Here is a 23,432-nt window from a genome sequence, read left to right as displayed (position 1 = left end):
CGTTTAGTACTGCAAGGCTTCCGTAGTTCACATACAGCATAAGCCACACATGTGATTTTTCCCTGAAAACACTCAAGCTAACCGCTGACAAGTCTCTGTGCTATTCTACATTTCACGATTTGGTTTGTTTTTGTTCGTGAATGATATACTATGGCATAACTAAATTATTTTTAGAAAGGATAATTAACGGTAAGTTGGAAAGCGAGATACATTTTAATGCTAGCCTGGCTAGTTACAATGTGAATGTGAAGTTGACTAGGTTTTGATATGTATGAAAATAAACACGCAAATGAAGTTAAGTTGAGTTTAAAACGTTTATTAAATTAAATTATTATTAAATGTAAAATATATGTTTTGTATACGTGTTTAATCAACGTGTGTGTGTGTAAAATATTTCCAATGTCTCCTATTATTGGGGTATGTGTATTTGTTAGTTAAAAAGTGTGGGAACCCTTGTGTTTATCCGTGATATATATGTATACATCGATGTATTTTATTATTAATTTATATATCATGTAGGAGTTTGTAAGCGCTTATTAACTACAATCAATTTTGTGTTGACAGGTCACAAGGCTTTTTTGGTAGATGTTAGCAAGGACTATACTTCAGGTGTCCTCAAGGTGTACTGGTTTGCCATTAGCATTTCCTAAGAAGAGATCCTCACTACTTGAAATCCTCACTACAGGACACGGTTTTGTCTTCAAAAAGTTCAGGACAATGGACAGCAAGAAAGAATCTGAAGAATCCCAGGACGCAACCAGTGCAGGTGCAGACGGTGCTACCACAGCAGTACCAATGGAAGACACAAATCCCTCAAGCTCTGCAGAAAGCATTCAGACCTCATCTACAGAACCTGGGCTTTTACCAGGGGGAGACTGTTGTCAGAGAGGGAAAGGCTGCCATTTTATTCCCAAGTGCTAATGAGGTGTTCTACAACCCTGTGCAGGAGTTCAACCGAGATTTAACGCAAGTATTCAATCCAGTTTGACACCTCGTGATGTTTTGTTTTCTAGTCTCGCCATTAAACTTCCCATATACCTTCTTCGATCAGGTGTGCGGTGATCACAGAGTTTGCTAGGGAGCAGCTTGCTCAGAGGGGCATCCGGATACTGGTTCCGGGTGAGAAAGATAGAGTTGTGGTTCAACTCTCAGAGGAGAAGAATGGAACGGAGGGCCAGGAAGCATCAGAGCAGCCTGAAAATGAGCAGCAAAAGGAAGAAGAGGGAGATGAGAAAGAGTACATCACTGCATCTGCAGGGGAAAGATGTGAGGTCTGTGTGTGGGACAGTTAGCAGTGTTTTAATCATTGTTTACACTACCTGTCAAAAGTTTTTGAACAAGATTTTCAATGTCTCTTCTGCTCACCAAGCATGCATTTATTTGATCCAAAGTACAGCTACAACAGTTAAATGTTGAAATAATTGTATTTAAAATGTATTTTAAAATGTTATTTATTCCTGTTAACAAAGCTAAATTTTCAGCATCATTACTCCAGTCTTCAGTGTCACACGGTCCTTCAGAAATCACTCTAATATGCTGATTTGCTGCTCAAGAAACATTTTTATTATTATTATCAATATTTAAAACAGCTGAGTACATTTTTTTAGGATTCTTTGATGAATAGAAGATCTAAATTTATCTGAAAGAAAAAGCTTTTGGAACATTATATGCTATACCATTCAAAAGCGAGAATTTTTTTTACTTTCAGTTAGCAAGGATGTTTTAAATTGTTCAAAAGTGATGATAAAGACATTTAAAATGTTACAAAAGATTTCTATTTCAGGTAAATGCTGTTCTTGTGAACTTTCTATTCATCAGGGAAACCTGACAAATTCTGCTCAGCTGTTTTCAACATAATAATAATGGTTTTTGAGCAGCAAATCAGAATATTAGAATTGTTTCTGAAGGATCATTTGACTGGAGTAATGATGCTAGAAATTCAGCTTTGAAATCACAGAAATAAATTATACTTTAAAATATATTTAAATAGACAGCAGTTATTTTAAATAGTAAAAATATTTCAAAGTTTTATTGTTTTTGTTGTACTTTGGATCAAATAAATGCAGGCTTGGTTAGCAGAAGAGATTTTTATTTAAAAAAAAAAAAAAAAAACATTAAAAATCTTACTGTTCAAAAACTTTTGACTAGTAGTGCATATACTATTATAGCATTTATTAATATTTTGAATTAGCTTTATTTCGCTTTACATTTTAATTTTAGTTATTTTGTAATGTATTTTTGTCATTTTTATTGGATTGCTTTTAATTAATTAATTAGTTTTATTTATTTTTACTATTTTATTTCAGTTTTAGTAATTGTAGTGTTTAAACTTTCATCTAATGGCCACAGCAACATTTCTAAGTTTTGTGTACATTTTTTTTTAAGTGTAAGTTGTTCATCTTATACTTTTTTCAGGGTTGTTGTTGTTGTTGTTGTTGTTGTTGTTGTTGTTGTTGTAGTTTTTGGTGTGAATTAGTTCTCAGGATGTATACAAGACTGAATAAACCTCCAGGTGTGTGATTGTGTATATATGTAAAACTAACATAGGGTATATATGAAAAGTTTAGATGCAAAACCCCCTAAAAGCCATCTCGGTCAAAAATGAGATAATGATACTAAGTGCTCTCGACACACATTATACGTCCATCAAATAATTTTACATCAAACTCGCTAAAATCCTAGCCTCAGCCCAATCAGAATTACCGGCACTTATGCAGAAACCTATACATCGGAGCCTGATAAAAATGCATGTTTAAAAGAAAAACCTCAGATGGATTTAGAGGCTTTGGCATTTGAACTCTCTCTCTCTCTCTCTCTATATATATATATATATATATATTATAAATTAATTTGAAAAATCAATTCATTCAAATTAGTTTTAAATCAAACAATGACTTTAAATGAATTCATATAAATGTATTTAAATTGAAGTAATTAAAAAAAAATTACAAATTTTTGAATTTAAAATTAATTTTATATTTAAGATTATTTTACAATATTGTGTTTTTCACCTTGTCTTGTTATATGCTGTCCCCAGTATTCTCCTATGACTTGCATAAGTTACTTGTTTTTTTTTTTCCCCCCTTATTTGTGAATCACTTTTGCTAAAACAGTCTGCCAAATAAATAAATGTAATGTAATTTATCTCTCTTCTGTTTTAGCAAGGTCTGCGTGTGCTGGAGGGTCTGGCGGCATCAGGTCTGCGTTCTGTGCGTTTTGCTTTAGAGGTTCCTGGCCTGAAAAGCATCACTGCTAATGATTACTCTGCTAAAGCTGCTGCCCTGATTGCCCGCAGTGCACAACACAACAACGTGTCCCACATACTGCAAGCCAGCCAAAGAGATGCCAGGTCTGAGCATCAACTCCAGTGTTTATTTTATTCTATTTTATTTTATTATTTTGCTTATACACTCACAAACATGCATTGAAAGTATGTCTTGGCTCATTCTGATTCATATACTATTAATTTTAGTATTAAAAAAAAAAAAAAAATTGTTTTTAGTTTTTCTTTTTTCATTTACCTAAATGATTTGTTAAAAGTTTTAGTTAACAATACCAACACTGATTCTGTTACATCCTAAATCCTTATATAACAATGTCTTTCCAGTATGGTGATGTATGAGGCAAGAGGCAGGAAGGAACGCTATGATGTCATTGATCTTGACCCCTATGGCAGCCCGTCTCCGTTTCTGGACGCAGCTGTGCAGGCTGTCAGTGAGGGTGGTGAGTCTGCCACTGTTCTTACATGCACATTCTGAATTTATCTAGCACATATGCTGTACACGCGTATACATCTCGCTCTCTCATTGTCAGGGTTGCTTTGCATCACGTGTACAGACATGGCTGTAATGGCTGGAAATAGCGGAGAGACATGCTACAGCAAGTATGGCTCTGTGTCCATCAAATCCAAATACTGTCATGAGATGGTAAGATTGGCTCACTGCTGCTGTACTGTTTATGTATGGATGGAAAGAAGGAAACTCTTAATTTTATGTCTTTATCACATTCTCATTGTTTTTATTCTAGGCTCTGCGTATAATTCTGCACAGTTTAGATCAGAGAGCAGCCGTGTATCAGCGCTACATTGAACCTCTCTTGAGCGTGAGTGTGGATTTCTACATCCGTGTGTTCGTCAGAGTCAAAACAGGCCAGGCTGTGGTCAAAAACTCTGCCAGGTAAAACACAGTTTATGCTTCCTGTCTATATAGAGAGAAAATAATCATGCATATATGTGACCCTGGACCACAAAACCAGTCATAAGGGTCAGTTTGTTTAAACTGAGATTTATACATCATCTAGTTAGGATAAGACAATATTTGGCCGAGATAAAACTATTTGAAAATCTGGAATCTGAGGGTGCAAAAATTCAGAATACTGAGAAAATCACCTTTAAAGTTGTCCAAATTAAGTTCTTAGCAAAGCATATTACAAATCAAAAATTAAGTTTTAATATATTTATAGTAGGAAATTTGCAAAATATCTTCATGGAACATGATCTTTACTTAATATCCTAATGATTTTTGGCATAAAAGAAAAATCGATCATTTTGATCAATACAATGTATTTTTGGCTATTGCTACAAATATACCCGTGCTACTTAAGACTGGTTTTGTGGTCTAGGGTCAAATATTTCAAAATGTTATTTATTCCTGTGATGGCAAAACAATTTGTCTGTTTTACAGTAAGCAGGCGCTGCTGTATAACTGTGTCGGCTGTGGTGCGTTTCATCTGCAGAGGATGGGAAAGAAGATGAGCCAAGGCAAACAGTGAGTATTTCTACCTCCATGATTAATCTTTTCACTTTTCCTCAATGTTTCTGTACTGTCAGTATCATTATGTTACAGTAAGTGTATATTTATATGTTTGTCATAGTATGAAGTATTCGGCAGCCACTGGACCACCTGTAGGGCCTAACTGTGAACACTGTGGGCAGAGGCACCAGGTCTGAACTGTCAATATCTTCTCCTATGTGTATTATAAAAAAAACAAAACATTCCTTTGATGTTGCATTACTGTATAAAAGCAGCTGACATGCTACAGTATTTTTCAACCCTGAACTTTCAGTTCTTCATCTTTTGATTTCTTTGTTCCTGTTTCTGTTTTTGTAGTTGGGAGGTCCCATCTGGGCAGAGCCTATTCATGATAATGCATTCGTTCAGAAGGTTCTAGGTGCCGTTTCAGGGAATCCCACCCGCTTTAGAACGTCGAAGCGGATCGAAGGGGTGCTTAGCATGGTGACCGAGGTCAGTCATTAATAAATGACTTATAGTAAGAATCATCAACGTGATTATAACAGTTAAAATGTCTCCAGGTAGTTCTCTGAATACAGAATGAGTGCTAAAAATGAGTTTTGTGTTTTAGGAGCTGCAGGATGTTCCTCTGTATTATGTTTTAGATCATTTGAGCAGCACAGTTCACTGCAACACGCCGCCCATGCTGCAGTTCAGGTAAACACAATATAGCATATTCAACCTGTATTAAAGGAATAGTTCACCCAAAAATGAAAATTCTGTCATTAATTAGTCACCCTTATGTCGTTCCGAACCCATAAGAGCTTTGTTCATCTTCGTAACACAATTTCCGGTTTGCAAAGCTCTCAGAGTTCATAAAAAATCTCTTGTGTTCCAAAGATGAACAAAGGTATTATGAGTTTGGAAAGAATTGAGGGTGAGTTAGTTGGTTGGTTATTGGTTTTTTATTACAGGGATAGTTCATATTGGGTCAGTAGACATTAAATAGAGGGTGTCCTCACTTGGTTTCTGTTGTGTAGGTCAGCTCTCCTGCATGCTGGGTACAGAGTGTCTCTCTCTCACGCCTGTAAGAATGCAGTGAAGACTGATGCTCCTGCTGGGGTGTTATGGGATATCATTCGCTGCTGGGTGAGTGACCACCATATACTTTTAAAGGATTAGTTCACTTCCAGAATAAAAAATTCTGATAATTTACTCACACCTATGTCATTCAAGATGTTCATGTCTTTCTTTCTTCAGTCAAAAAGAAATTTTTAAGAAAAACATTCCAGGATTTTTCTCCATATAGTGGACTTCAATAGGGATTAACGGGTTGAAGGTCCAAGTTGCAGCTTCAATGCAGCTTCAAAGGACTCTACATGATCCCAGACGAGGAATAAGGGTCTTATCTAGCGAAATGATTGGCCATTTTCTAAAATTAAAATGTTTTCCTCAAAAACCTTAATTTTCGACAGAAGAAGGAAAGACATGAACATCTTGGATGACAGGCGTGAATATATTATCAGGAAATGTTTATGTTGGAAGTGAACTTATCCTTTAAAAAATGTTCTCATGAGGGCGCCTCCTCATTTTCTAATGTTTGCTTATTTCTCAGGAAAAGTCCAACCCTGTGAAGAGAGAGCGGTTATCAGAAACCAGTCCTGCTCACCGCATTCTCTCCACAGAGCCAACGTAAGGATCAAATACCTTACATTTAATTCATATAATGGCTATTTTACATTAAAAATCTCTGTTGTGTGTTGCTGTACCTTTCAGATTACTTGCAGTTTAATTTAGTTTTAGTTTAATAAAGATACAAATTTATTACTGTTAATCTTCATATTCTCTCATTTAGTCTTCAAGCCTGCTTTGAAATCAGAGAAGACGCAAACCCTCAATCACGAAAACGCCATCTCACACGCTTCCAGGAAAACCCACAGGCCAACTGGGGACCCAAAGCACGTGCCAAAGCTGGGTGGGTCACACTGCTAATGCTCTTTTGTTAAATCGTGACAAAATATTTCAACTGATCTTACATGTAAATCATCTTTTCTTGTATTTAGTGGAGGAATCTCCTCTGAGCTGGAGGACAAAAGAAAACAGTTTCAGGGTAAAAGAAAGAAACAGATCACAGACTCTTCTCAACTCAAGAGCTTCCCCTGTAAGAAGTTTCGAAAGGTACACCCTTTTGACTACAATATGCATAGCATGTTTAGTATCACTTGAACACAGTTGCTGTTACCAAACTAGTCAGTATTTGAGAATTTGAATCAAAGCAAACAATTTCTTTTAATTTTTCAAAGTACAAGAATTGTCCAAATTTTATTCAGGAAAATGTGATTCATTAATTAGGTTTATTTGTGAGAAGTGCTTTTAATTTACAGTAAAATGTTCAAATAATAATTCATACATATTAAATCACAACAGCTATTTTATCTAAAAAGCTATTGTATTTTTGTCTTTTTTAGGGAACATGTACACATGGAGACAAATGCTGTTATTCGCATGAACTCGAGCAAGAAACAGAGGAAAAGATGGATTAGTTGGTTTTCTCACTATTGCATGTACATCACATCTGTCTATATATTCACAGCTAAAGTTAGTTTTGCGTTAATTTGAGTTGTGCAATGCAAGTTTAATTTTTCTGGTGATGCATAGATGGGAAACTTTTTATTCTTTGAAATTGTTTTACTTTCTAAATGTTTTATTTTTGCCTGGAAAATAAATATTAAGCGAATGACACATCATACATCATTTAAAAACAGTTTATTACAGGTCATTAAATTTATTCCACAGTTCATTCATTAAAAATGTGTCATTTTCATATGAAAGGCACAGTAGAAATAATCAAATTATTGCACAAATGAGTTGGATCAGGAGATCTGTGTCTACAACATGGATGAAGAAATACAAAATGCCTATTTGGCCAGAAGTTAACCAAAGTAGAGCCCATGAGATAAATGCAGAAGAAATAAAAAACTTGAAGTTTTTGTAGATCATATACATCTTCATATGGCACAGTAATTAAAAAAGAGAGATTTTTTTTTTTGGACACTAGAACCAGTTCTAACTGGCTCTTCCAATGTAGTTCAGCTTTTAATGAATCAGTGCCAGGTTTGGATATTCCAATGCTACACTCTGATTGGCTCGTATAGCAATCTGTAGATTTTTAGTTCTACAGCTGTTGGACCCGCAACAAGAAGGTGCGGATCTCCATTGGGTTTAGTGTCACTTCCCCTGGCGAGGGGTCTTTGGCACTGAGAGGAAGGGGCTTGGATGTCTTTTCTGAAAGACAAACACGTCAAACATTTTATATCTGAAAGCTAATTTGTTTAAAAATTAGAAAAATCAACAATTGTTACCTGGGTTCCACTGCAGGCGGTTCATGTCCTCTTTCCACTGATTTGCCCCTAGACTCATCTCAGATGCTCCAAGCACCTTAAGAGTAGAAAACAGCTTCTGCGCACACATAAAATGTATTAATGTTAAAATAATTCATGATTGGTTTTTCTTACATACTAAAAGCAGTAAGGCACTCAAAATTTACTTGAATGCGCTGCTTCAAGTGCTTTATTGCTTTTAAATGATAATGAATATTAAGGTTTGTACATTTCTTTTTTTTTTTTATCCCTTTATGGATGCTGTATTTGGTATGGAAGCCCATTTCTGCAACTGAATAAAAATTAAAAAGTAATGGACTTTTTATCTCACAATTCTGACTTTATTTTATTTTTATTTTTTCTCAGAAATGAGATATAAACCTGCAATTGTCAGTTATAAAGTCAGAGTTATAAGAAATAAACCTGCAATTCTGACTTTTTTTTTCCTCAGAATTGCGAGTTAAGTCAGATTTGTGAGATAAACGCGCAATTCTGAGAGCTTTTTTTATATCTCGCAATTCTACAAAAGTCAGGATTATGTGAGAACAAACTGAAATGCAAGAAAAAAATCAGAATTGCAAGATACAAATTAGCATTTGTGAGAAACAAAAATGAGAACTGCATTAAAAAAAATTCTGAATTGCATGAAAAAGTCAAAACTGTGAGATATAAACTTGCAATTTGAGAAAGTCTGAATTGTGAGATACAAACTTGCATTTGTAAGGAAAAAAAGTCATTTTTTATCTTGCAATTGACTTTCTCGAAATTAAGTTTATATCCATTCTGAGAAAAAAGTTTAGAATTGTGACTTTATCATGCAATTCTAAACTTTTCTCAAATACTGACTTTTTTTCCTCAAAATTGTAAGATATCAATTTACAACTGTGAGTTATAAAGTCAGAATTGCGAGATATAAACTCAATTCTGAGAAATGAAGTCAGAATTGCATTGAATATAAGCAGTTGTATAGCTAGTTTATATCTCACAATTCTTACTTAATTTCTCAGAATTGCAAGTTTATATCTCGCAATTCTGACTTTATAACTCGCAGTTGTGAATTTACATCTCACAATTTTGAGGAAAAAAAGTCAGAATTGAGTGTCTGTATCACATAATTCTGAGATAAAAAGTCACAATAACCTTTTTTATTTTTTATTTAGTGGCAAAAACTGGCTTCCATAATTTGGTGCCTGATTATAAATAACCAACCATTATTACCCATGAAAATCATGTTAACTAATGTCTTTAAATGACTTCACATTACTAAAGCTAAAAGCTTTCAGTTACGCTTTGTTTTCAGTTAATGGATTAGCGAACTAGCTTAGCACAGTACTAAATGCATAAGAAAGATCTTTTAAAACAATTTATCAGCATTCTGCTGTCCGAATCCTATCATACCTATTAAGGACAATCATTTTGGATGTTTGTTGAGAGAATTTATATGCAACACCAATTAGCGTTTGCTTGCAGCAGGGTTTACTTACTGTGTAAGTGGGAATGATAAGTTTGTGTGTTACCTGCAAGTTCACTGTAACGGGCTGCGAGTAGGTTTTGCTCTCTTTTGCCTCGTACTGATGTTCCAGCCTAACCAGAACCAAATCTTTATCCCACTGAGACAGTGTCAACAGGTGAACAGCAGGGGGCAGATCAGCCTGAAGCCCAGAGAACTATGGGAAAGAGGGAATGATCAGTCACTTCTTCAGTCATCAAGCTCATAGGAAGAAACCAGTTCACTTCATCCGTGCATTAACCCTCTACAAACCTGCAGTTTAGTGTTGGCAGAGGGTGTGCCGTCCTGGAAGGAGAGCAGGGGTTGGAGCACCATACCCTGTGCGAGGGGTCTGTGGACATCTGCGGCCGTGTCTGGTGGAGTGAGGGTCAGCAGCAGATGCCCTCGGACAACTAAACCATCAGAAAACTCTCCCGGCTCAGAGAGAGGCTCTCCCACTCCCCTAAAATCATCATGCAGCAGTCTCCTGTGCAGCTGAAAGAGAGTTTGATTAGCTGTTAGCATATATATGTATATATATATATATATATATATATATATATATATATATATAGTTGAGGTCAAATGTTTACATACACCTTGATAAATGTTAATTATTTTATCAAAATAAAATGCATGTTATTTTTTATTTAATACTGACCTGAATAAGATATTTCACGTAAAAGATGTTTACATATAGTCCAAAAGAGAAAATAATTGTTCAATTATAGACTTATACGCAACTATTAGAGAAGGTTCAAATGCTCACTGATGCTTCAGAAGGAAACAATGCATTAAGAGCTGGGGGTGAAAACTTTTGGAATTTGAAGATCAGGGTAAATTTAACTTATTTTGTCTTCTGAGAAACATGTAAGTATCTTCTGTAGCTTTTGAAGAGCAGTACCAAATGAAAAAAAAAAAAGATATTTAGGTAAAATAAGAAAAAATGTACACACCTTCATTTCTTTTCAAAAGTTTTCACCCCCGCTCTTAATGCATTGTGTTTCCTTCAGAAGCATCAGGCACTTAACATACATAAAGACCACAAGACTAAGAATTAAAATGTATATAAATATATATTTATAAACTTAATTATACATGTATAATGTATAAATGTATAAATATTTAATACAAATATTTATAAATAAAATAAAAACTAAAACTTATATATGTAATATGTATATATAAATAATATATTTTAAAATAAATACATTTTAAAGGTGTATAAAGTATTTTTTATAAATTATATTTGTATAATACAATTGATATAATATGCATACATATCAAAACAAAATAAAACAATTAGGGCTGTCAAACGATTAATCACATTTAATTGCATACAAAGTAAACATTTGAGTTTGCCTAATATATGTGTGTGTACTGTGTAATTATTATGTATATATAAATACAAACACATTTAGGTACATATTTAAAAAAATATTTACAAGTAAACATATTTATTATAATTTTTCTATAATTTATATTATATCTAAATACAAATATTTTTACATAAATATCATATTTTCTTAAATATATACACATTAATTTGTGTCTAATAATATATACATAATAATTACAGTACACACACATATATTAGGCAAACTCAAACTTTTATTTTGTATGCGATTAATCGCGATTAATGATTTGTCAGCCCTAAAAACAATGCAAAACAAAAAAGTAAACCCTTAACAAAATCAGTTTGTGAAGTCTGGTTTATGGACATTTATTTAAGTGTTTAAGGATATGTGGATAGAAAACCATTGTGGATGGGGAAAATGTATAACTAATTCAATATTATAAATAATGAACACAGTGTCACACCCATTTTTATGTTTATTTATTTTTCATTTTTAATGAATTATTTTAGTTTTTGTTGTTCTGCGTTTGTTACATATTTTTGAAAAGACACTGTACCTTCTGTTATGCCAATAAAGCATTTTTAAATTAAACTGAAATGAAAGAGATTGAAAGAGCGAAGGGAAGATAATTTTATTTTACCATGATTTCCAACGAGCCGTTATACAGGCTACTGGCCCCTTGAGAGCGATCGGTCACCACTGTCAGTTGATGCTTGTCATCCTAAATGCACAAACATGCACAAAAATTTCTTGACAGGTTAGGCTCAAGGCTGGTCATGAAAATCTGAGTGACAACAGAAAGCGAGGATGAAGACAAGGAATATAAAAAGACAAAAAAAGGTAAGAGAATGTGTCAATGTAAGGACAATTAAATGGAGTCTAAAATGTACAAACAAAATAGCATTAGACCCAGGATGCAAAGAGAGCTGACGTGATTGGCTGAACGACACTTGCCTTGATGTAAGCACGAGAATTGATTGGATAGTAGTTTCCGGCGACTGGCTCTGTCTGCTTCAAATCCCACGTGGGCCGATAATCTTTCCTATGATGACAAAACAACAACATTACTTTTCCAACACCTGCGATACATTACTGTTCAAACGTTTGGAATCCGTAAGGTTTTTTAATGTTTTTGAAAGTCTTTTACACTCACCAAGGCTGCATTTATTTGATCAAAAATATAGTAAAAACCATAATACATGTTACAATTGAAATGTATTTTAAAATGTCATTAAGATCAACCCTTTTATCTATTTTAATCTTCTCACCGTCGCTCTAGAACTTCTCTGCCATTGGAATCAGTGTAGAAATAGTCAGAGGACTTGATGTCGGTTTCCAAACGAGTGATTACTTCTTTCCCTAAACCATCTCTGAAAAGAGAAAGAGAGCAGATAGTTACAGAGGAAGACCTATTAAGCCTTACTTCAGGGAAACGTGTGTATATGTGTGCTGACTCACGCAACAGGCACGGGTCCCACAGTCCACTCCAGTTCCAGTTCCTTACGGCCCTCATACAAACGAACAACCTGAGACACCCACGGACTGAACCACTGCGTCACCTCTTGAACTGTGTTGGACAATGTAACTATCTGTATTTCAGCAGTCTTGTTAATGACTAAGGGGTCTGATGAATTTGGTCTGAAGATGTAAGCTCCTGATGTCTGCGGGCTCTCTGTATTCCCAACACTTGCATTATACCTGTAATTGTCAAAAAGCACAAAAAAATATTACACATGACAAGTAAAAGAAAAACAAAAACTGATTTGTGACCCTGGACCACAAAACCAGTCATAAGGCTCATTTTTTTAAAAATTGAGATTCATACTGTATAATGTATGGTTTGTTATAATAGGACAATATTTGGCCGAGATACAGCTATCTGAAAATCCGGGGAAAAAAAAAAAAAATCACCAAGTTGTCCAAATGATGTTCTTAGCAATGCATATTACTAATCAAAAATTAAGTTTTTATATATTTATGATAAGAAATTTACAAAATATCTTCATGGAACATGATCTTTACTTATTACCCTAATGATTTTTGGCATAAAATAAAAATTGATCATTTTGACCCATACAATGTATTATTGGCTATTGCTAGAAATATACCTGTGCTTCTTATGACTGGTTTTGTGGTCCAAGGTCACCAATTTGTCAATGCAGATTCACATGCAAAATTTACAGTACTGAATCATTAACATACTACATATTGTATTTACTGATAATCCAAGGTATGTTGATACACAGGGCAACAATGTTGCTGTCAATGGGCAACCAGGTGACACACAGGGTCCTTGACTGATCTAAAGTATCCAGATGGAAATTTCTTGCCCATTTTTAATGGGAAAGTGCCCAAGTAACATCACTCGGCAACAATGCTCAAAACGTTGCCCCGTGTATCATTACCATAATATAGTATAACATACTCAATCATATCCAAAACTCATTTAAAAAAACTAAAAATTTAAACAGAAACTGGAAGGGACAGACTGATTCTGAATCAGCCTAAACTAACCAGTAGAAGTTCTGAGTGAGTCGAATGGTTTGGTTTGTTTCCAGGTTTGTCAGGCTGCTCAGCAGTCCTGTGGTGTCGTCAAAGGTCACCTTCAAGAACTAAAACACATACAGAAGAACAGATTTATTATTTATGCTAACTGAAACATGAAATAGTCCAACTATGCAATTTTAGTGAAGTTCTGTGTTTAGTGAGCACTAGCCAGTCCCTGCAGTTTTTTATGATTCTGTGATCACAAAACAAAATGAAAAATCAACATAATGTCACATTTTTGCAGCATTTAACTGCATAATAATCACAAAATGTGCAATACTACTTTACGTTATTGACACATTAGTGTCAATGAAGAAAATACTGATTTAAAAAGAGTTAATAGAGAGACAATACATTACGCCAAGTTATGTCAAAATACCCATTTTGGCGAGTATTCAAATATTCACAGTTGATTATGTTTTATTTCCATTATTGTTCTTAATATTAATTCCTAAAAAAGAGGCATTTGTTTAAAAGTACCAGAATTTGGTAAGACACAAAACTAAACAAAGCATTCCTGAATTACTCTTTTTTTTTTTTTTTTTTTTTTTACATGCATGACTATTGTACATCCAGTGTCATACATAATGTCTTAAATGTGGTATCATACTTATGAAATCCTAGTAGATTTTGAGTTGTTTGTTGAGCTGTTTTCTTGCATCAAAAATAGACATGTCACGACCACTACTGTCATGTAAAAACCTTGTACTGTACCTTTAAGTTTTGTGAAAACATTTAAATGACATCTGTTTTCATTTAGCTAACCTCTTTGCAAAACCACCAGCCACGTTCACACAAGGTCATTTGGGCGTACAAAGTGGCTAATTACAGAACTGGGTGGTCAATATACTACCATTCTAAAGTTTGGGGTCCTTTTATTAAGAAAGGATGCAGTAAATAGATCAAAAAGTGACCATAAAGATTTTTACATTGCTACAAAAGATTTCTTTCTCATGTAAATGCTGTTCTTTTGAACTTTGTATTCATCAAAGAATCCTGCATGTTATTGTATTTTATTTAGAACTGACCTGAATAAGATATTTCATATAGTCAAGAGAAAATAATAGTTGAATTTATAAAAATAACACTGCTTGAAAGTTTACATACGTAAAGCATATTGTAAACATGCATATTGTATGATCCCCCATTTGGTAAAATAATTATATTATGCAGATTCTGTAAGGTGTATGTAAACTTTTGACCTAAAAAGATGGTTTCCATATTTGGTGCCCCATGTACCTTGTTCTGAATGGAGCGAGTGGCTGTGGGTTTGGCGCTGGACGCTTGAGGCTCATCCTTATGCATAGAAATAATGTACGTGCTGTAGCCAAGAGGAGGAGCTTCAACCTGGAAAACCAGCTCACCTTTAGCATAACCCCTGTTCCGCCTCACTTCCTTTGTGGACTTAGACAGTGGAACCACCTGACAGACAGCAGAGGACACGGAGATGATGATTTCATATTATGAATGTAACAAGTACACTGTAGTGATGTAAACACATAGTTTCCAACCTGACTTTCCACTGTTTTCCCAGTTGAATCAGTAACATTGTACGCTGAACCATTGACAGGCAAACGAACAGGCCAGCTTACAGTCCTGCCCAGAGGATTGTACACGTTCATAGAGAACTGAGAGAGAATAAAAAAAAAAAAAAAAGAGGAAGATCATAACTCAATATTGAATGGGCTTTTTATTGTATGAATGCATTTACTGGAATTTGTGTATTGTACCTTATGGCTGCTTTCTGTGAGGGGACACACACTGATGTTGAGATTCTCACAAAACACACGAGGAGCTTCAGAACCACTGAGAACAGCCAGGGAATTACGAACCAAAATCTAAAACAATGACAGAAGGCTTTTTTAAAATAAAATTATTAGGAATAAAAAAGGACAGAGTGGGCAAAAAAATATATTTTTGTTTTAAAAATCCTTCATGTTTCTAACGTGTTTAGAGTTGTTACTAGGATTGAAGTCAAAAGTTTACATACACCTTCAGAATCTGCAAAATGTTAATTATTTTACCAAAATAAGAGGGATCATACAAAATGCATGTTATTATTTATTTAGTGCTGAATTGAATAAGATATTTCATATTAAAGACATTTACTTATAGTCCACAAGAAAAAATAATATTTTGAATTTATAATATAACTTATTCAGGTCAGTACTAAATAATAAAAAAAAAAATCCCTGTTATTTTGATAAAATAATTAACATTTTGTCGATTCTGCAAGGTGTATGTTAACTTTTGACTTGAACCGTATGTGGTTTCTAGACATGCAGAATAAACGACAGTTTATGTGTACCTCACAATGTGCCCAGCCTGTAGCCAGTCTCCTGGCGTAGTCGTATGCCACATGCTGTTTCTCTGTCCCAGACACAGCGTCGTGATGTTGGGCTACACCCATTGCTCTCTCTGAGCAAAAAAACAAAATGTCAAACAGACCAATCCATTAAATCCAACAAAAATGATACATTTACAACAGATGTAGACTTACTCATAGTATCACTGTCCCCTTCACCAAAGGGTCCCGATGTGGATTTGGGCCCACCAAGCACCTCCAACTGGTTGCATGTCTAGAAAATCCAAATCAGACAATACAGAATACCAAAAAACTGTAGAAGTTATTTTTTCAGAAGGAGGTTGTGGGAATCACCTGTAGTCGGCTGTTGCTCAGTCTCTCATATAACTTCAGCGCAGGTCGGCTGGTGAAATATCCAGTCCAGAAATCATGAGCAGCATCAGCATAGGGGAAAAAATCATCTGTCTTCAGAGGCCTAAGAAAGAAAGAAATTGCAAGTAACATTTGAGAGAGACACTCTTTATAAAGGATAGCTTAACATGCCATATTTAAACGTTATATGAACACTAACCAGGTGAAGTTGGCTAGGTTGAGTTCTTGTAGGTAGCAGGACGGTGTTGAGTAAAGCACATTCACCTTGCTTCCTTTAGCTTGCAGGGCATTTACATACTTGATTAGCTTATCCATGTTCTTGTACCAGAGATTGGCGTTCTCATACTGGAAGTCTGAACCCATGGTCATAATGATGTGGTTTGTCTTATAAAAGGCAGCCTGGGAAGAGAAATCAGAATTCACCTCCATGCTTATCAAAGATAAGTGAACTTTACGTGATTGACTGGACTGAGAATTGCTGTAATGCCGTTTGCTTACCTGTTTATAGGAAGTATTCACAAACAACTGTACTATCTCATCCACATTGTAGTCCTCCAGATCTGGGTCGTCCCTTATGGGAGCATCATCACATGACTGGTCCCAGCAGAAGCCCTCAGGTGGGTTATACCCGTTGGGGAGAACACCTTTAGAGAGGAAAGACCCGAATATGTGTCTGCTCATTTAAAGGGATACTTCACCCAAAAATGTCCTTACTACCTTTCTGGGCATTGAATAAGTCAGTTGTGTTGTCTATGCAGGGTCAGAAAGCTCTCAGATTTCATCAAAAATATCTTAATTTGCGTTCTGAAGATGAACAAAGGTCTTACAGGTTTGGAACGACATGAGGGTGAGTAATTAATGGCAGAATTGTCATTTTTGAGCAAACTATCTCTTTAAGAGAACTCAATATTCACACTTCCACATATTTTTCTACAAATTCAGCTTTGAAATCACAGGAATAAATTGCATTTTAAAATATATTCAAATAGAAAACAGTTATTTTAAATAGTATAAATATTTCAATATTTCATTTTTTACTGTTTTTGCTATACTTTGGATCAAATAAATGCAGGCTTGGTGAGCAGACGAGACTTTTTTAAAAAACATTAAAAATCTGTTAAAAAACATTGGACTGGTAGTGTATCAAACAGCAAAAAGCAGCACGTTTACAGATTAGTACCAGTGAAAAGATCAGCCACAGGAGGCGTCAGGCTTTCACTGGCCCTCCAGAGCATTTCCATCTCTTTAGTTTTCATCCTGCGAGCTTTGTCTTGATAGTCCAAACGGCCAAAGAAGAAACCATCGTAGCCCATCTGTAAACAAATCAAGAGTCATCAGCATCACTTTGCTACACTATTCACCCCAGTGTCAAATAATGTGCTGTGATTACCTGTGCGAAGATGGAGGCGTGTTCTCGGGCGTGTCCAAACGGGTCGATGTGCCAGGCCACCCGGGGACGCCCACACTCACCAAAGGTGTCATTTAGGAATCGCAGCCCCAGAGTCATCTGATCAATGACAGCACTGTAGTGTGTTGTGGCCTCGTCACTCATGCACCAGCCACCATTTATGAACTCAAGACGACCTATAAAAAAGAAAGAAATTCGTAATTTTGGTAAAAACATTTCATTACTTTGATCAAAAATATTTTGGAGGGAATAATTATAAAGTTTCAGGGTGTGAAAAAGAAAAGTATTTTAGTTCTTATTACATCACTTCACATTTTTAGCGTAATTAAATTTAGCATTAATTTTAGCATCATTTTTTGGTAAAAATGTGTTTTACGTATATGTTCTCTTTAATCTTTATTATTATTATTTTCACTTTTGTATTTATTATCATCTCAGGAAAATAATTTTACAGATTCAGAGTGTAAGGAAAATATTTTAACTTTAATTATGTTTTACAATACTTTACATTTTAGTGTCGCGAAATTTTATGTGTTTTACTTTTTATTTTTACACTGACATGACAAGTTTGGGATCTGTAAAATTTGTATATTTTTTAAAGAAGCTTCTTATGCTCATTAAGACTGTATTTATTTGATCAAAAATGCAATTTTCTGAAATATTATTGCAATTTAAAATAACAGTTTTCTATTTTAATATACTTTAAAATACTATTTATTCCTGTGACGCAAAGCTAAATTTTCAGCATCATTACTCCAGCCTTCAGTGTCACATGATCCTTTAGAAATCATTCTAATATGCTGATTTATAATCGATGTTGTGCTGCTTAATATTTTTTGGGACCTATGATACCTTTTAAGGATTCTTGCATGAATGAAAAATCAAAAAGAACAGTGTTTATTCAAAATAGAAATTTTGTGTTACAACATACACTACTACTCAAACCTTTGTGGTCAGTCAATTTTTTCTTACTTTTTTTTTTTTTTTTTTCAAGAAATTAATATTTTTTTCAGCATCAAGGATGTGTTAAATGGATAAAAAGTGATAGTAAATACTTATGTTGTTAGAATATTTTTCTATTTTAAATAAATGCTGTTCTTTTTAACTTTTTATTCATCAAAGACTCAAAGAAAAAAATCTCACAGGTTCCAAAAAAAAAAGATATTATTAGATACACTAATAATAACAAATCAGCATATTAAAATGATTTCTGAAGGATCATGTGACACTAAAGACTGGAGTAATGGCTGATGTAAAATCAAGCCTGCATCACAGAAATTTTATTGTAAAGTATATTAAAATAGCAAACCAATATTAGAAATTGCAAGAATACTTCACAATATTACTTTTCTGTATTTTTTTTATCAAATACAGCCTTGATGAGCATTAGAGACTCCATTAAAAAACATTAAAAATCTTACTGATCCCAGTCCTTTGCATGGCAGTGTATACTTCTTACTATCTCAGACCTAACAACAAATACCCTCCTCACCCTCATTGACCAGCTGTGTAACAATTCGCTGTGTGCTCTGGCTCTGTTGCTTCCACCAGCGGTAAAAGAAGGCCGTCTCCACATAGATGAACCGTCGGGCTGGATCCTTCTGTAGCTGGTCTATTACAGAGTCCAAAATATATTGAACTCCTGCATGCTGGATGTTGTTTCTGTCTAAAAAACACAATGACTGAATTGAAAAACTGATGTTTGTGGTTTATTTGCATGCCTAACAAGCCTGACACCAGCAAAACACTGTATTATGTTGTGAGGTTAAATATTAAGTTTTATTATTCCAATGCATTTCCAGAATCATATGACAAGCAACGCATAAATCATCAGACAGTCACATGAAAAAATTGATCTACTACATACCAATGCAAGTTATGAAAATAAAAACACTTTTAAGTCATACATGAACAAAACTTCACCTCCATAGAAGTACTGATCCACAGTCTTGAGCCAGCCAACATCATCATGTGTGTGAGGAACCAGATGGACGTTCAGCATGGAAGGATTTGTGGCTGGACATGACTGTAAAGATGCAATCATTGGAAAGGTACAATAATAATTAGTTTTACTTCCTCATCCTACAATCATTTCCTTTTTCTTTCTTTTTACATGTACAACAACAAAGTACTGACAAGGCAAATGCCCAAAACATTATTGTAATATAGTAGCATCACATGCAAAAATTACGAATGAAAAATTATGCCAAGGTACTTCTTGGTACGTTTTTTGTTATTGTATATTTCCCTCAGTGCCAATTTTTACATTCAGTCAAAGCTTTCTTAAAGGTCCTACAAAAAAGAACTTAAAGACATTCACACATTAAGCCAAAATTCACCTTATAACCGCAAATGGAGTTTCGACCTGTGGGTAAAGAAAACACCAGACAGAAAAAGAGCTGGAACAGAAAACTGATGCACAGAGCAGCCATGACAAAAATGAAACCACAGTCATATGACAGCCGAATTTGTGTTGCGTCACGTGACTTCTTCTCCCAGAGCTTACGAATAAACAAAATAAAAGTCCTTAACTATGTTTAAAATAAAAGTCCTAAAAATGTCAGAATAAAATCATCTATAAAAATACAGGGCTACCCTTAATTAAAGAAATTAAAAAAAAATATTATATTATATTATATTATATTATATTAATTATGATCCATATATTATTATTATTTTTATTTTATTTATTTATTTATTATTATTATTATTTTTTTTTGATGACTTTATCTCTTTACTGTCCTAAGTAACCTCAGTAACTGTGACTTTAACTGTCTACCACCTGTAAACTGTTAGTGTCTTAAAGACATTAAACATTTTTATAAACTTTTTTTTTTTTTTTTTTTCTGGGGATTTTTTTTCCACATTGCTGCTCTCAAAGGCACAATGTTATGCACTATTATTAAGGAAGGAAGCTTTTACAGCTGTGGTTTACTGCCTCGTCTGTCTGCGGCTGAGACCATGATGACCTCACCTTTTATCTACTTCATTCTCCCGCACTCCTTTTTCCTTCCCCCTCCATCTCAAGGGTCTGTAAGAGTCACGTACCCCCCCATCCATCTCCTGCCTAACTCCCATAACAAATAGCTAACATTCCCCAGATCTAAAGAACTGATTAAAAATCTTCAAGAAACATCAATCAGGGTAAAAAGGTTCATGTTAAACACATTTTTTTTTTCTTTTCAGAATTCTAATGAGAAGCTATACATTTTATTGAAAGGCTTATCATGATATAAGTTGAAGAAACGACTCCAGTAGGATTTTCTTGAACAGGCGTTGAAAGCATTACGTCATAAGTGCCTCTAGTCAGACCATTAAAAGTCATTCATCATCATCATCATCTCAAATGTCAGACTATTGTACAATCAAAGGATTTACTAATCATAATATTCAATTTCATATTCCCTACAGAATTCCTTCCCCTGTGGTTATCCCTCTATAATTATTCACGCAACTTTGACTTTATATTGAGAGAAGAAAACCAAGATAAGCCTAAAAGGCAGTCCAGCGTGAGCCTGAAGAAAAAAAGATTTGCGGGGAGCCTCTGTGACTAAAGTCTTTGTTCACACTTTAGTCTCTTCATGAAAAGACAAGCTAAAGGATGAGCCACATCGAAAGGAATCCAAGATCATGTTGCTGCATAGATTTTCACTCAAAGGCTTGGGGTTGCTGTAGATCTGTAAGAAACCTATGTTCTTTGTACAAAGAATGTAGAATTAGTACAATTAATTTTATTTTAATTTTAAATTAACTGTCCCTATTAACGTTTGTTTCTGTAATGTTATGTTTCTTTTTGTCCTGCCCTTTTTTTAAGACACTTAAGATCTGTTCACACCAAGAATGATAACTGTAAAGATAACAGATGATATCATCTGTTTATTCTAAGCGCAGTTTGTGCACAAGCCTCAGCCGCTTTAAATTCTCGAGCTCGTGATAGCAGGATTGTTTCTGATTGGGTGTCAATGTTTTATCACTTCTGAAAGTGATTCCAACTATATTGTTTCTCTGTGCCTTTATCGTTGTAGCTGTGGTGTAGACTCTGCCATTCTTAAATACTGATATTAAAGTAAACTATACTCTATCTGCCATATTTTTCCTGTAAAGAGTAGGTGCGTTCATTTGTAACTTTTATGGGTCTGGCTTCCGGTCTCATCAGCTTCTAGCCATTTCATGTCCAAAACAGCTGGTTTTTCTGCTTGATATTGCAAATTGGTGAGTCTTACCATATTATTTTAATGTATTATTTTAATTATGAACACACCGGTTTGCAGTTTTACTGTTTACTGTACAATGTTTTTCTTCTCTTTGTTTTCCTATAACATTAGAGTGTTTTTACAACGTGTTATCAGTTGGCCATGTTGGCGCCACTGAACCTTGAATAAAACTCGCACATTGTGCTGATTACTGCAGCTGAAAATAGTCAATTATTGTCGTGTTTTGGGCTGTACTAATCAGTCAGTCCAGGAAAAACACTCCAAACACTCCAAAAGTGATAACAAATCAAGGAGAAGAGTGCAAAAAAACTGTCTGGAGAACAAAAGGCGTTTGTGGGTTGGACCAGACTGAACCAAATTGAATCAGGATTTTCAGGGCAAGAATCTTGACAACGTTTGTGTTTGTTCTTATCATTTCCTGTCAGGTAGGTGAAATATTAGGCTAATATTTAATTTACACTGCTTTTATGTACCTATACCACCTGTTAACTATAGTTTGTCAAAATATTGCACCCTTTCTGCTTACCAAGTCCTTCTCTATAAGCTTTAGACTGCATAAATTAGCAGAACAACATATTCAGTAGTACATTAACCGTGCAATCCATGCTGTTGTTTACATCCGAGTATCACTAATATGGCCGCACATCCAGGTAACTGGCTAAACCGTGACATAAGTTCCCTCTATAGTGGCAAATAAATAAGGTGGATAGTTATCGTTATTAGTGTGAACAGGCTTTTAAACTAATGCTTAAAAAATGTGAAGTTGCTTGGTAATTATAAACATATTATATTATATAATTGTAGTTTATATATTGGTTTCTTGTGGCTTAGAGCTATCTTATGAACTTTTTTTTTTGAAGATTTATTTTTGACATTTTTAGCCTTTATTATGACAGGAAGGCAGGATTAGGAAAGGTCCTCAAGTTGGGATTCGAACACAGGACGCCCATAACACAATGGTGTTGCATGTCGGTGCACTGGCCACAAGGCTATCGTGCCGACATCTTATGAACTTTTAAGTCTGTTAAAGTAAAATTTGTGCAAATAAATAAATAAGTGTCGGGACTATCAACATTTTTAGATAAAAGCAATCCTTACAGACAAGTGCTATACAGTAGCTTATTCCAACACACTGCACCAAACACCTGGTTTAAATCAGAGGAGGGCCACAGCCAGAATGTGCAATGTTTTCCCCTGTTGCTGCTCTGTAAACATTTAGATAATACTATGAGGCTACCACCATCTAAAGCACTTACAGCCTCCTGCATCTACTCACCTAGCAGTATTTATCTGTTTATTTAGTTGCAGGAAATATATCTTTAAAAATTCTGTAACATAAACGTATCTGTTGCATGCATGCAGCATGAAATCTGACAAAGGACTGCTTTTTTTAAAAAAAAGAAAAAAAAGAAAGCGAACAGCTGAGAAAAATATATGACATCATTGTTGAGAAGCAAGGCCTTAGAGAGGGCTCGACTTTGTGTTTCTGATTCTTATCTGCCCACAACTTCTTATTTTGGGAGGAAGCTTTTACAGCTTTGGTTTACAGCCCTCTCTCCCTCCAAATGGGGCCGTGACTGAGTGTGATGACCTCACCCTGTTTCTACTAAACTCTCTCTTACTCCTCTC

The 23,432-nt window shown here is 34.7% G+C and overlaps 2 protein-coding genes across 2 annotated transcripts; one reads left to right on the top strand and one right to left on the bottom strand.

Moving 5' to 3' along the window:
• Positions 1-16: 16 nt before the first annotated feature.
• trmt1 (tRNA methyltransferase 1) lies at positions 17-7,472 on the top strand. The gene is given in 17 exon segments (XM_051122844.1): positions 17-189; positions 565-867; positions 869-966; positions 1,052-1,271; positions 3,162-3,349; positions 3,608-3,723; positions 3,814-3,926; positions 4,027-4,175; positions 4,683-4,766; positions 4,873-4,942; positions 5,109-5,243; positions 5,362-5,447; positions 5,771-5,879; positions 6,346-6,422; positions 6,586-6,705; positions 6,794-6,908; positions 7,199-7,472. Coding segments are annotated over 16 exon segments (2,037 nt in total). The 5' UTR covers positions 17-189; positions 565-585; the 3' UTR covers positions 7,274-7,472.
• A 7-nt stretch (positions 7,473-7,479) lies between these two features.
• On the bottom strand, positions 7,480-20,061 carry man2b1 (mannosidase, alpha, class 2B, member 1). The gene is made up of 22 exons (XM_051122843.1): positions 19,929-20,061; positions 19,513-19,615; positions 19,082-19,255; positions 17,572-17,765; positions 17,362-17,494; positions 16,680-16,825; positions 16,381-16,580; positions 16,164-16,284; positions 16,005-16,083; positions 15,813-15,922; positions 15,235-15,342; positions 15,016-15,132; positions 14,744-14,926; positions 13,472-13,569; positions 12,416-12,655; positions 12,226-12,327; positions 11,912-11,999; positions 11,598-11,678; positions 9,873-10,094; positions 9,628-9,777; positions 8,093-8,189; positions 7,480-8,015 (listed from the first exon to the last, which is right to left on the bottom strand). The coding sequence occupies exons 1-22, from the start codon at positions 20,019-20,021 to the stop codon at positions 7,906-7,908; spliced, it is 2,949 nt and encodes a 982-aa protein (XP_050978800.1). The 5' UTR covers positions 20,022-20,061; the 3' UTR covers positions 7,480-7,905.
• Between the last annotated feature and the right edge of the window lie 3,371 nt (positions 20,062-23,432).

The sequence above is a fragment of the Labeo rohita genome, chromosome 11 (assembly GCF_022985175.1).
Source record: "Labeo rohita strain BAU-BD-2019 chromosome 11, IGBB_LRoh.1.0, whole genome shotgun sequence".
Classification (NCBI taxonomy): Eukaryota; Metazoa; Chordata; class Actinopteri; order Cypriniformes; family Cyprinidae; genus Labeo; species Labeo rohita.
Note: the sequence above shows the minus strand (reverse complement) of the source record. Positions and strands in the feature narration are given on the sequence as shown.